The sequence below is a fragment of the Mastigoproctus giganteus genome, chromosome 11 (genome assembly GCF_048544385.1).
Source record: "Mastigoproctus giganteus isolate SK-2022 chromosome 11, ASM4854438v1, whole genome shotgun sequence".
Classification (NCBI taxonomy): Eukaryota; Metazoa; Arthropoda; class Arachnida; order Uropygi; family Thelyphonidae; genus Mastigoproctus; species Mastigoproctus giganteus.
The window spans coordinates 66,827,566-66,841,471 of record NC_143585.1 but is presented as its reverse complement, the minus strand read 5'-3'; the positions used below and the strand labels follow the sequence as shown (position 1 = coordinate 66,841,471).

The window sequence follows — 13,906 nt, the reverse complement described above, 5'->3', positions numbered from 1 at the left end:
TTTGACTCGACAAACAAGAAACTTCTTGGGACTTGCCAACTTGGAACCTGCGCTTTTAACAGCACCCGTCCAAGGCTGAAGACGATGCGAGATACAAGGCCATTATGTCAATTGACAGAGGTCACCGAACTCTCGGGATAAAATCGGTATTGTAAGGACGTTTATTAATACCTCAGACACCAAAAGCTATAAAGAAAACGAACGTCTGAAATACGAGAAAGGGCAATCTCGATGTCTCATATGTAAATAACGTAAAATCTAATACGCGGTGTTATACAAACTATTGTAGCATTCTGTTCAGTGATAACGAGGATGTTATTGAACCGTGACGTCATCCTCGTGAGTTTCCTACTGGCAACAGCTGTTTCATCCACTGTGTTAGCTAAAAGGACATCTTTAATGTATTTAGAAGCATTGTTTATAAGCCTTGCAGTTATAGTGGGGTGGTGATATTCAAAAATATTTCTACTTTTCCCTGCCCCTGCCAAAACAATTTATTTTATCTTACAAAGGTCATCCTACGTGAAGTGATATTTCAATCTATTTCGCTTCCGCTGAACCCAACTAACCTGACTCCGCAGTGCAACAAATCTGGAGGATTGATTTCCAAAACCGATTCTACAGTCCTCCTCGTAATCTGTCGCCTTTGAGTTTAGTACTCACTTATGCCAGTGGTGCATTATCCATCCATTGGTTCTCGGTGGTATAGAAAGCTATTCTGGGAGTAGGATTACACCATAATAATTAAAACTACAAAACAAAGAATATTAAACGTTTAGTTTGCTCAAAATAGAGTCGCCAGAAATAGAAGTTTGAGATTGCACGATATTGGAATTTAATTCCCAACATTTTCACACTGGCTGAATAGGAATTCACTTGTCATAATCCCTTATGCGGTCATCTCCCTCTTCCTTGAATTAGAGAGCATCTCACCATTGAGAAATCGTTCCCTCCGGGTCCAGTGATGTGTTTAATCTTTGCTCCAAAGTCTAGTGACAACTAATTCTCTGACGATTGCAATTAACTCTTAACTTAATCCCACTGCTCCCCTTCTTAACTCTCTATATCCTTCTCTCTTTAAACAGCATTTTCAAATTTGTCTTAATATCATGATGGTTAACGAGAAATCCTCGGATGGTACAGCTTTTCTTTAGTGTTGACAAATGAACGTCAATGGGCTTGTCCTTTTGCAAAAAAAAAACCTTCTAACCCTTTTAGTCAGTCCTTGATTACTGCTCATAATTGATATATTTAGTGCTGTCTTCTACTTGTTAAATTAACGTAGTTTTTACAAATTTTTATAAATAATTTAACTATCATATTGTTCATTTACCTGTTTGAAATTACTTTGTCTGTTTGTATAATATTGTTAGGAGGACATGTTTTATTTACTTCGTAGATTTTTATATCTTATCCTCAGCTCTTATATTCATATATACTCTTTTCGTAATATCCAGTACTTGAACTGGGCCAGAAGGAAATGGAACACCATTCAGGTTAATAAATTTATATTTTAAAATTAAGCTTAACGCTTTCCGGTTTTCAAACATTCCAAAAACGTTTTGAGAAATATTAAGATGATCACTGCTGATTAAAAGTTCCAGCACATTCGTAATCAACCGTGGTTAGATGGTTGTTGTAGAGTTTTAGGCGCATCAGCAACTTAGGCCATATTGTTCCGTATATGTCTGTAAATTGCGTGTGTCCTTTGGTCGATTTGCTGTTTGCTGGACGAAAAACCAGAGTTTGCAGTAGCTAAAAACGATACCACAATCGCCTGAGACCGACTAAATCAGCCACGTTGTTAAAAAGACCCATAAAAATTTCTTGCGTCATTGAAGGGATTCGAACTCGGGTCTTTTCCACCCGGTGTGGGGAGGAGAGTAATTATACCAACTGTACTACCCACGAGAGCAATAAATTGTGGTGTCCGAATGACAGAACCAATGAGCACCTATAAACAAGATGTTCCAAAAGGGAATAGTACAAATACAGCCGCATATTCCACAGTTAAAAATAAGCAAACGATTTCCTATAAAGTGTCTGAAAAGTTTTGATTTCCGAGATATTAAGCATTAATCATAAATTACAAAACATAAAAAAGAATTTGAAACAAAATTCTAAAAGGAAAACATGTAAAGCAGAAAACATGTGAAGTTGTTCAAAGCGACCTGCAATTTGTTCAATATATTATTCAACGCAAGGAATCCACAATTTCCTGGCATACCTTATAGTTTCAAGACTGTTCTTAATGATTTCGGCAGCTTCCACAATGCTACCCCTCGTCTTGCGTAGAATAAACCATGGATTTCATGTAACCAAGCGCAAAATCTAAGGGGTGAAGTCGGATGATCGTGGCGGCTATTGTATAGAACAGATACGATTAATCGATCAGTCACTCTATCCCGTATTTAAAAAAGTAGAAACTAAAATATTTCCAACACGACCATCTGGTCGTGTTGGAAATATTTTAGCTTATCTTCGAACAGCAGCTATGAAATTCCTATTAACCTCACCTTAATTGAAATCATATCAGTTAACTCGGCAAAAGTAAATAGATTTGTAGTGTTGCCCATAATATCAGTTTAACAAACAAGAAGGCAGCCTTTGTAGAACCTGAAACTCAACTGCATGTGCTGAAATAAATAAATATATAATATCTTAGGGACATTCAAATTCTGTGGACAAATGTGAGATTTCCAACGTCCCCACATCATTAATGGGGTATCATCTCCAAGAAAATTGAATTCTGCAACCCTTCCACACTTTTAGAAAATTCAAACGTGAACTTTACAAACTCTTTAATAAGACAGTTTTGCAGTCCAATACCAAAGCAGAAAGTTATTACAAATTTGGCCTTATTTTACAGCGATTATTTTAGTACTTTGTAGAGTATGCATACCAGAAAAATAGCTATCGAATACATATACACATGGTAAACAATTGAGAAAGAAAATTGATATCAAATCAAACGATTGAAGCAGCAGCTGAGGCATTGGCTATAAAAGTCGTACTTTCCAAAATAAGAAAAATTCGTTTTCTCCTTCTTTTAGAATTAAGAGTTGAATCGGTTCACCTCGTAAGTTACTTTAATAATTATGGTTATCACCTTAAAATCAGCTTAATATGAGCGTTTAGCAGGGCTTATTATCAAATTACAATCAATTTATCACTAATAGGAACCCAATTAACGAGAATAGAATATAGGTACAGCCACAATAGATTCAATTCTCTTGAAATTTAAGAAGCACGAAGGTTATTATTTATTTAATAGTTTTCTCACCCTCTCTCTCTTTTTATTTATTTTTTTTTTGCGCACGTCATACAGTTACTTTATCTCGAATTCTGACTCTATCTGTAAACTCATCTGAAATTAATTATGTATAAATTCCTATTTGATTATCTGACGAGGATGACTTATTTAAGAGTGTCACTTCGTGCACGTTGGATCACTGTTGTAGTCGTCACACATCTGAGACAATGTTGAAGAAATATAAGAAGCGCAAAGTTTTGTAATTAAGAAAGTCCCTTCATCAGCCATCTTGAGCTGTCTCATATATTTTTCACAGACGAAGAAAGACTAGGAACACGGAAGGATTGTCATTAACAAATATGACAGCGACAAAAATAATGAACAAATGCGTTCTCCTTTTCCATATCATTTTAAAAAGAAAATTAACTGCGCTCATCCTCTTATTTAATACAATAATATTAAGATACAGATTGCGCAAATCATAATACCCGGGGATGTGTGCGAAAATACCGAAAAACAGATGAGAAGTAATCTTACGTGGGTTATTCCTCCACACCATCAGTTTAGAAGAGAAACAGAGGGATAGAGAATGAGAGTGTTGGGAGGGGGAGGGAGAAAGATGGAGAGAACGTGTTATTTAGGAAAATAACGTTGTCAAATCTGTACCTCCTTTCAATCAACGCCCTCTGACTCTGCATGCGAGGGTTATTATTCACTCACTAAACACAATTTGTCGACTTGAGAAAACCGCAGCGACACGTCACAAGCTGCTCGCACGTGATATTGCTTCCACGAGGACAACGCTCACCCCTCCGTAAGGCCATAAATCTTTCATGGGAGACGGAAAATTACATTTTAAAATTTGAAACTTGTTGCTTATCACGGCCAAAATCAGCGACCACGCGCGATAATTGCCAATATTCTTGTCGCTCGCTCGAGCCGAGGGTTTTGAATTTCTTCACAAAAACCTCCATTCCTTTGTCTCCTGGTTAGAATAAAAATCGATACGCGTAACCTCGGTAGGCGCGCAACGTATCAATAGAAAGAGTTTATCTACTCGGTAACTTGGCCCAGAAAAATGGATATTTGACAAACGTTTACTATATTTTTCTATATCTTTCCAGATGGATTTTTTTTTATGCGCGTGTAAGTCAGTTACGATCTCTTTCCCTCCCTGCTTCTCCTACTGCGCGTGAGTGAACATTAGACAGAGGACGAAAACACGAAACGGTAGCAATACTTGTTTTGTCCACAACATCATGAATCATAGGACTACCATCGGCCATCTTTACTGTTGGCTGACGTTGTTCGGCTTCGAAGTTCCGCTTCAAAAACTGCATCGCAAAATAGTTGCTTGGTTGGATCTTTCGGGCCGTATATCAATCATTTTTGGCAGCTACGGAAACAGGGTTTTGAAAATAGAAGTTTCAACAACCCATCTTAGTACAGTGTCGGACTGCTGCGTAAGGAAGGAATCGGGGAAATAATATCTTGTGTCAGTGATGCTGTGAGGACATTCATGGATGAAACCCCACTGTGGTTTAATAGAAAGGGAACAATACCTCAAAAATCGGAAACGTATGAAGTGCAAGTTTATTCATCCTGTCTCCAGTCCCCTTCCTTTCTTTTCTTTTCTTTTCTTCGATATTTCTACATAAAAGTCCAAAATCCCCTTCCTTACGACATATGAAAACGATTTAAATTCAGAAGAGAAGGTTCGGAGTTATTCTTAAATGTTAAAAATGAAATCAAAAAACGTCAACATCTTACGGGACAGAATGCATAATCTGTGATAACACAGCCTGTCTGAGTTCCATCCTGTATGGCGTGTTTAGCCAATAAATAAATTGTTTATTCATATATTTTAGTTTTAATGTTTTGAGGTTGTTTAGGGAATATCCCAAAAAATTTCCTAAAAATACCTGTAAGCAGGAATTTCCCTAAAATAACTGTAAGCAGGAATTTCCCTAAAATATCTGTAAGCAGGAATATCCCTAAAATATCTGTACGCAGGAATATCCCTAAAATATCTGTACGCAGGAATATCCCTAAAAATGGCTATACATGTATCCCTAGAATTTGGAAGATTAATGGACTCCTGAAATTCACCAGGAATTCATTAATCTCCTAAATAATTCCATAGAATTTATTAATCCCATATGGGATTAATATTAATTAATATTGATCTATAAAGAAATTAATGTGCCAAGATTGGGTTGCATTCTGGATCAGACTATCGGATACCCTCCCTCTCTAATGTACTTTATATTTTAATTGAAATTATATAATAATAACGTACTAAATCATTTAATAGACCTAAGTGTTATGTACATACTGTATTTATTAATTACGATAATAACTGAGGCGTGTAAAAATGCGGTAGTCTGCATCTGCCCAAGCATGGGCAGATGCGGGGTACCATCTGGACGAGCAGTTGATTATACGACGCTGTCTTGTGGCTGGCACGGTTTTTAACTTGCAGTTCCACACAAAATATAGCTCCAAACATTTTTTTTTTTTTATTTGAATACGTACAGCAAACTTTGTGTAGTCCTAAAAATGCTTCAGACAGCTGAGAGAGTTGGAGATACCTTTTGATTGCAATCTTTTCAATTTGTAAGTTACCATAAAGTTTGCACTTTGACAAAACGCATTAGAAGAATAAAATCCTCATATTTCTTAACAAAAACATCAACAAGGGATGTGGATATTCATCATAAGATATTCTTAGTTACTGCCACGAATATATAAATGATAGATATCAAATTCTAGTAAATCAGACTGATTTTTCCATGCATATTGGTAATAAGAGCGTAAGAGATCAAATCTCCTAACCAAATTCAAACTCTGAGAGACTGTTACTCGGATTTTGAGTTGTAATGAATTCTGAAGAAACTAATTTTGCAGCGAGTTATTTCTCTTAACGAATCTATCAATATTCATTTGGAAATGTTATTGCATTATATAAATGTTATTACTTATCTTAACCCCCATGGGGGAATTCCATGCCATGCTCCGTACTTTGTAATTGTTCTCTCTAACCGTGTAGTTCTAGGCCTGGCAGACCCCCGAAACGAGTTTCGATGGTAGGACTAAGTAGCACCGCAGCAGGGACGTTGTTAAAAAAGAGTCGTTTAGACAGCGATTACCATGGTTACGAAAATGGACACATCGGAGGTAAGTTGAACTGTTTATTCATGCCACAGTTTCAATATGTTCTTTGTGTACCTTATGATTCGCGTGAATTGTTTTTATATATGTCAACAAGTCATTGTTCGCATATTGGCTATTTGACATACATTTCATTTTCATTGTGGACAACTCAATCAATCTAGAAGATAAAAGCAAAGCATCGTATAGAACACGGGTATCTTCATGAACTTGATTCCAGCATGTGTTCTGTTACGTTTTTTCTTTAATATCCAAGGGATTGCAACACCACCACACTACTTTATTCAAAGACCATTGGCTAAAAAACAGAGCCCACTTTTTTCTTTTTGTATCCATCGTCAAACTACTTGACTGCGAGGTTAAACCTTATCTCAATCTCCCAGTCGTGTCTGCTATTTTAGCATGTGTGATCCTAATCCGGCAGGGGGAGTACTATGACATCTCTATAGGCCATAAAAGCGCTGTAAACCAAACTGCTTAACTCTTCGCTGTCAATGCGCCTGTCGTCTATGACATTTTTTCGCTCCCCATTTAGGGAAGGTTGTATTCACCGTCACGTAGAAGATTAGAAAGATCTCGCCAAAAAAAAGACACTCATTGACACAAAAGATCTGTCTGTGGAGCATAAGAAAGATTGAGCAACCAGAGGTCGCCACCGGTCACATAACTGTTCTTGAGAAGCGGGCACTAGTGATGACAACGATAACACACACGTAGCACGGCGACAGGCAGATGGGAGCGATAATGAGGGAGTTATGCGGGGAAGGAATAGTTTCAAGGACCACTATAGCGAAATTCCCCCTAGCGCGATTGTGGTCAAGAGGAGAGTAATATCTTTGAACCAGAAAGCCTCGTGCAGATACTGTTATCTTCGTATTTTTATATACAGATTTTAAATAAAATACCTGATCGATATTTATTATTAAGATTCATTACAATAATATTTGAAGGGATCTGTCCTGGATTGAAAATCTTTAAACATGGAATTCATCTGTAAGTCATCATAAAATAACAAATTCCATTCAAAACACCATCTTGAATAGCCGATTTCTCACGACACCAAGTGTTAGATTTCAGTTAAGTTTTGACGTAGATTCATAAATTCACAAACACACCAACTTTTTGTCTCTGTTGGGATGAAAAGCTTAGTGATATCAGAAAAACAGAGAATCTGCCTGCATATATAACTGTAACATCAGGAATGCACAGAAAGCAAGGTGCGAAGGGGCGCGGCAGAAAACTGATGCACACGATAGAAAGCGTCATTTGCTCACATAGCAAGTAACAGCCAACAGAGTGTGCTACATATATTTATATCCTTACGATGTCACTACATATTTTGGGGACAGTGAAGAAACGTGCACACACTTTGAAGTGCCAAATTGTCATCCAGTTTTTTGTATGTCAAAGGACGGAATATCTGTAGAATTCAGTGTGAAGTTGTTGTTGCGTGCTGTGGGCACTCGATGAGCAGGAAATAAGTAACGTTTTTTCAGTAAAACTGGATCTAGAAGATAATTGTCCATGAAGTCATCTACGTTGATTGATATCGAAAAGTGTTATCACGTTGGGTATTGAACACTGACTGGTCTTATAAATTTATGCCTTCCTGGATCACTGGTCACCTCGTCCCCGAGATAAAGGTGTACCCCAGGACCTCACTGCAATCTCTTGACCGCGATTTCTCTGCAGCAGGTATTCGAGGAGTTTGTGGGAGAAAAAGCCATGCAAACGCTTGCCTGAGACAGACTAATTCAGCCGCGTTGTGAAAAAAAAAAGCCTATAAAAAATTCCTCGCGTCGTTGACGGGACATTTGAACCCATGCCTTTTCCATTCGGTGAGATATTTTACGAAAGGAACCCTCGTTAATAAAATATCTTATTTTGAATAATTAAGTATGTACATGACATTACTGATTCATGCGGCAAATTTGAATGGCTTTAAAGAGCATCCAGTCCATTCCAGCCCTGTAGTGAAGTTTAGTCACAAAGTCCTTGAAATCTATATGAGAGACCACAATGCTTTCTAATAGACGAGAATGCTGAGGATATTTCCCAAATGGAGTATCCCATTGGTATCCAGACCCGAATCTCGTTGACAAGGACGTACTGAGAAGAAAAATTTCGAGTTTTCGCTCCCTGACCCTCCCAGAATCTGACATAACTTAAGAACTGCTTTCATGGAAAAGTGGACTTCAATACAATTCATTGCCCCAACAACCAGGTAACATTGACATGGTGATAATCATAATTCCCCCATTAAGGCTGTACAACCCCTCTATCAGTTGCTCATTTCATGAACCTAATCTCACCCCTAAAAAATAATGAGTTGCTCCTAAGTTCGCGCACTGTACTCTTAATATAATATAATGTACTTCTATATCGATTTTAATTGATTCGTATCAATTATTTTGCAACCTATATCCCTTTTGTCGGATTGTGCACGTTCCTTTCTCTGGGTTATAGCGATTTCCTAGTTCTGTCTGGATAAAGAGATTCTTACACAAGAATCAATTAATAGGATACACTCAAGTCATCTGTGGTCGGCTTCATCTAAAAACAGTTCATGCAATAAGGAATAAAAAAAAAAGCAAAAAGACAAGGCACAAATGCAAGAACAGCAACTCTTCACACCGAGATACTATGGGTATTGCATCACTAGAAGCCAATATACGACATATTAATTTAGGCGAAGAATAAACAACTTTGATTTGATTTGAATTGAACAACTGTGAGTGACATTTTTATTCCTTACAACTGTAAAAATCATCACTCGTGCTGTTTGTACAACCATATCGGAAATAACCTGTCCAACTAATTCAAGATACATTTATAATTATGTTGCTATTTGAGTACTTTCCGGTTCCGAGAAATATTCTCATAGCAATACTAGACAAGATACTGGACCTATCACGTGGGGAAGGTCGAATCTACTATTACAAGAAAACTATGCTTTCAACTTTACTTTGGAGCCTGAGACGGATAACTTATCCACATTTGGAATCTCGCCTGAGACGGATAACTTTTCCACATTGTAAAAAAGCCCATAAAAATTCCTCACGTCATCGATGGCATTCAAACTCAGCTCTCTTCCACCTAGTATAAGGAGGATGGTGATTCTACAAAATGTACTATCCACGAGGGCTTTACTGGGGCGAGTGCACATGCATCTGATGTGTAGTGCTTATGTGTGATACTGTTTATGCTGGGATCCGAACATGTATAGTACTGGCAATGTTTGCTTAGATGTTTATTGCGTGAATCATAGATATGATGAGAGTCAATATACCGTTAAATCGCTATAATCTGAGGATTCCTGGAAACAGCTACAGACATTCAAGCGGAGGTGCTGTCAGTTGCTGTGATCACCGATCACTTCTGTTAATAGCAGTCAGATTTAACAGTGGTTTGGAAGAAGGCGTCTTCAGGAGGCGATAAGAATTTTGTTCAGTTGCCTATGAGTCTTCTTGGAGGACGAAGCTCCTGTACTTGGCATTCGTAGTAAATATGTGAAGGTCACAGACCAGCTGTTGAATTCTTGCCAGCAGCGGCAAGAATTGTTTGGTTCTAGGCCAACAGCTTTGGTGATGACCATAGGTGCGATGGTGAAACACCAAATGCAAAGGTTCCACAGTTCAATGCCACAGATACAGTGAAGATTTATCTAGTCTTCACTGTATTCTGCTTCGGTAGTCTGATTAGTCCCGTGGACCATGCTTTCGCCGTGACCGTTATCTGACTTGATTGATTACGTTTAGCTGTTGTCCATAAAAGTAACCAATTCGACAGTGTAAATCATCTTGAGGGCAGTTGGAGTTGTCCGTGCTTAGATTTTACGAACAACACTGTAGTTGTGTAAACGTTGATATTTATGTAGTTTCGTACGAGGTTGCATCCGTATTTGATTCATTGTAAAGGTAGCACAGTGGTTATAATCACCATCTTTCCACACCGGCCAGAAAACGCCCAGGTTTAAAACTCATCAATGACGGAGGAACTTTCATGGGTTTTTTTCACTAAGTGGCTGAGTTAGCCGTTCCCTTGAGGGATTACCACATTATAACTTCGGTAGTTCCTCAAAGAGACATTAACAGGATTCGTATTCATGTCTTTTCCACGTGGTTTAAGGTGGACGGCGATTCTACCAACTGCGCTAACACGCCAGGGCATGGAATTAGTGCTGCTGATAATAAAGCGAAGCACAAGATGCCTCCTTGAGGGACTACCGTAGTTATAATGCGCTGGATTGTTGTGTTATTGATCTTCTTCACGATTGTTCTCTTTATCAGTTCTGACAAGAATCAAAGTTGAAAAGTATAGCATTCATTAAGAATGTAGAAGAGATATAAAATGGTTTAATTCATCAAATGCGGCCTAAACATCCAGGAAGATCACTAAACTCGATCCTTTGTTGAAATGCCGATAATATGGCGGTGGTAGCATGGTAATTAGTATTATCAGGCCAAGTCCAGGAAGCGGACCTTAATAAAATAACAACAGGATAAACTAGAATATTCATACCATTCCCAATCTGACAAGATAACAATCTAATTCCGCTTTGACTTAATTTAGACTCACTGCTGCTGAGACTACTGGGGAAAATGTATTCCAATGTTCAACAACTTTCTGAATTTCATTGTTCACCTGTTCACAGATACAATCTTCCATTATTCCCTAAGATTTTATATTTGTGGCTTTCTCACCTACGAGGAAGAACAGACCTTCTTCTCATTCATTTTACTCACACGCTTTATACTCCTCAATCAGATCTCCCCTTAGATGTCTAGTTGTCAAACTTTGCAGCCCATACCTTCTAAGCCCTCTTCATATGCACATCGATTTCCGCTCATCACTAATCTAATCGCCCTTCTCTGAACCCTCTCCAGAAGTTCAATGTCTTTTTTTTTTTTTGGCGCGGTCTCCAGACCTAAATGAAGTCCAAATGCGATCTAGCCAACCTCTTGTATAGAGGTACAGAGTCAGTGATGGCTGATTTCTCTCTGAATGAGTAGTGGACCTCTGCAGGAGGGATTACGCTTCATAATTTGAGGCATGGTCGTTGAGAGAAGTGCTTTCTCCAGAAGTTTTTATTTTTATTTTATTTTATTTTTTATTTTATTAATAAAAAGATACACAACAGGTAACCATTAACAGTGTATCTGAGATCAGATCAATAAACATAATAACAATAATGTGAAATCCTACAGGACGATAAACATTGATACAAATTCAAACAATAAAGCATATGTACAAAAGAGGATTGTATTAAGTTAAGTTACCGGTAAAACAAGTAATAATTAATCCGTTAGAGAATAGAAAAATAATATAACAAATAATAAGCTACAATAATTAGATGTGAGCTAGTCACTTTGCAGTTTAAGTGAAGAGGCAAACTTGTGGATGGAGTTCATCAGTGATTGGGAGTTGTCAAAGAAGTCAATGCGAGAGTCATTTGCTGATTTGCTGATTCTGTTCAGTGGACTGAACTTCATTAAGTCCGTGTTGGCAGAGTCAAGGCGAAACGGTGTAAGGTTCCTGACTTGTCTACAGGGAGCATTGAAGTTTATTTTACTCAGGATATCAGATGCTTCATAAATTCCAGTGATTACTTTGGCTAGGAGGGCGATGTCAGCAGTAACTCTTCTAGTGCACAGAGGCCTTAGATGAAAGTAATCACACAGCGATTCATAATACACTGAGTGATAGAATAGAGGATTGCGGTACGTAAGGTAACGGATAAAGTTTTTTTGGACTGCTTCAATTTTGTTAGTTAAAGTCTTTGTGTGAGGATTCCAGATGGGTGAACTGAATTCAAGGATTGGCAGTACAATAGTTTTATAAAGGATAACCGCATATCTGTAGTTTTTGAACTTGTATGTGTTCCGTTTGATGAATCCCAGTGTTTTGAATGCTTTGCTGGTGATTTTAAGGACATGGGCATCGAATTTAGCACTGCTGGAAAAGAGAATCCCTAAGTCGTTAACTTGGTCACACCTTTCGATGATCACAGAGGTAATACTATACTCCGTATTCATTAGTTGTGGAGATCTGCAAGATGAGAAAGAGATAACTTTGCACTTCGAGGGGTTAGCAGACAAGCCATTCAGAGATAGCCACAGAGAGAATTTATTGAGAGCACATTGAAGTTGTTGAGAATCGGTAGTCTCCTTCACTGCTGAGTAGATCTTAAGATCATCTGCATAGAGAGCAACTTGAACATTGGAGGTGTAGATGAAAGAAGGAAGATCATTTACGAAAACAATGAAGAGAAGAGGACCTAAGGGAGAGCCTTGTGGTACTCCGCTTAGTGGTATAAAACAGTCTGAGTTCACTTGATCGATGATAACGCTCAAGGAACGATGCGTAATATAGCTGCGTAGCCATGAGAGCAAAGGGTCACGGATGCCATACAGCTTAAGTTTTTCCAGAAGTTGTTCGTGCGGGACTTTATCAAATGCCTTAGATATGTCTGTGTAGACTGCATCAACTTGTAGGTGGTTATCAAGAGCTTCAGAGGTGTATTGCCAGAAAGGAAGTAAATTTGTGACTACTGACTTGCCACTGCAGAAACCATGTTGATTCTGATCGATAAAAGGCTTGAAGAATTCGAAGAGATGTTTGTGCACTGCTGTGTCGAAGAGTTTAGCCAGGCTGTTTTGCAAGGTTATGGGTCTGTAATCGCATACGTCATTTTTATCACCTTTTTTGAAAATAGGAACTATATTGACCTGCTTAAAGTGATTAGGATACTTCCCCAGCCTGAGAGACAGGTTGAAGATCCGCAGTATGAGGGGTTTCAATGTAGTGACAGTCCTTTTCCAAAATAGGCCTGGAATGTCATCTGGGCCTCTAGTATAGTCATTTTTCATGCTTTTTAATGCCGAGTTTAAATCTTCATCAGTGATAAAGAGATTAATGAGGATATCATCTTTAACAGGTGTGAAGTCAGGAAATGAGGCAGGTCTCAATGTATCATTTGTTTGAATTCTAGAAAAGTGTTTGGCAAACTCTTGAGCAATACTGAATTCGTCAGATAAGAGAATTCCATCTGCGTTTCGGAGTTGTAACTTTCTACTGGTTATGTTCTTATGCTTCATGAAATTCCAGAATGGTTTGATATCTCTGTGAGTAAGCAGACTATCCTGAACTGACTCTGTATACATGTTGTAGGAGTTTAATATGAGAGTTTTCACTTCTTTGCGGAGTTGGCTGAATATTTCATAGTATTGACTGTCACCTGTTTGCTTATATTTGTTTCTGTAGAATTCTTTGGATTTAATTTTACGTATTAGTTCACTATTATACCAGTGCGGGTAGGTAGAGCGTGCGGTAAGATGGGATTGAGGAACAATGTCAGATATAACTGAATGGACACAGTTAATCAGGTTGTTGGTGAGCACATCGATGTCATCCATAGCGTCAGCGAGCTGCTTGTCTACGTTTCTTAGAGCTAGGTTGAGCAGAGGCCAGTCAGCCTTTCTG

The 13,906-nt window shown here is 38.1% G+C and overlaps 1 protein-coding gene across 3 annotated transcripts in view; it reads left to right on the top strand.

Annotated features, from left to right (window-relative positions):
• The window catches only part of LOC150078081 (dachshund homolog 1-like), a 265,261-nt gene that overhangs the window by 111,699 nt on the left and 139,656 nt on the right, over window positions 1-13,906 (top strand). For all 3 annotated transcript variants that reach the window (XM_090385378.1, XM_090385377.1, XM_090385376.1), the window contains exon 2: window positions 6,303-6,430. In XM_090385378.1, coding sequence (XP_090241504.1) covers window positions 6,303-6,430 — 128 coding nt within the window. The remainder of the gene's footprint in view (window positions 1-6,302; window positions 6,431-13,906) is intronic.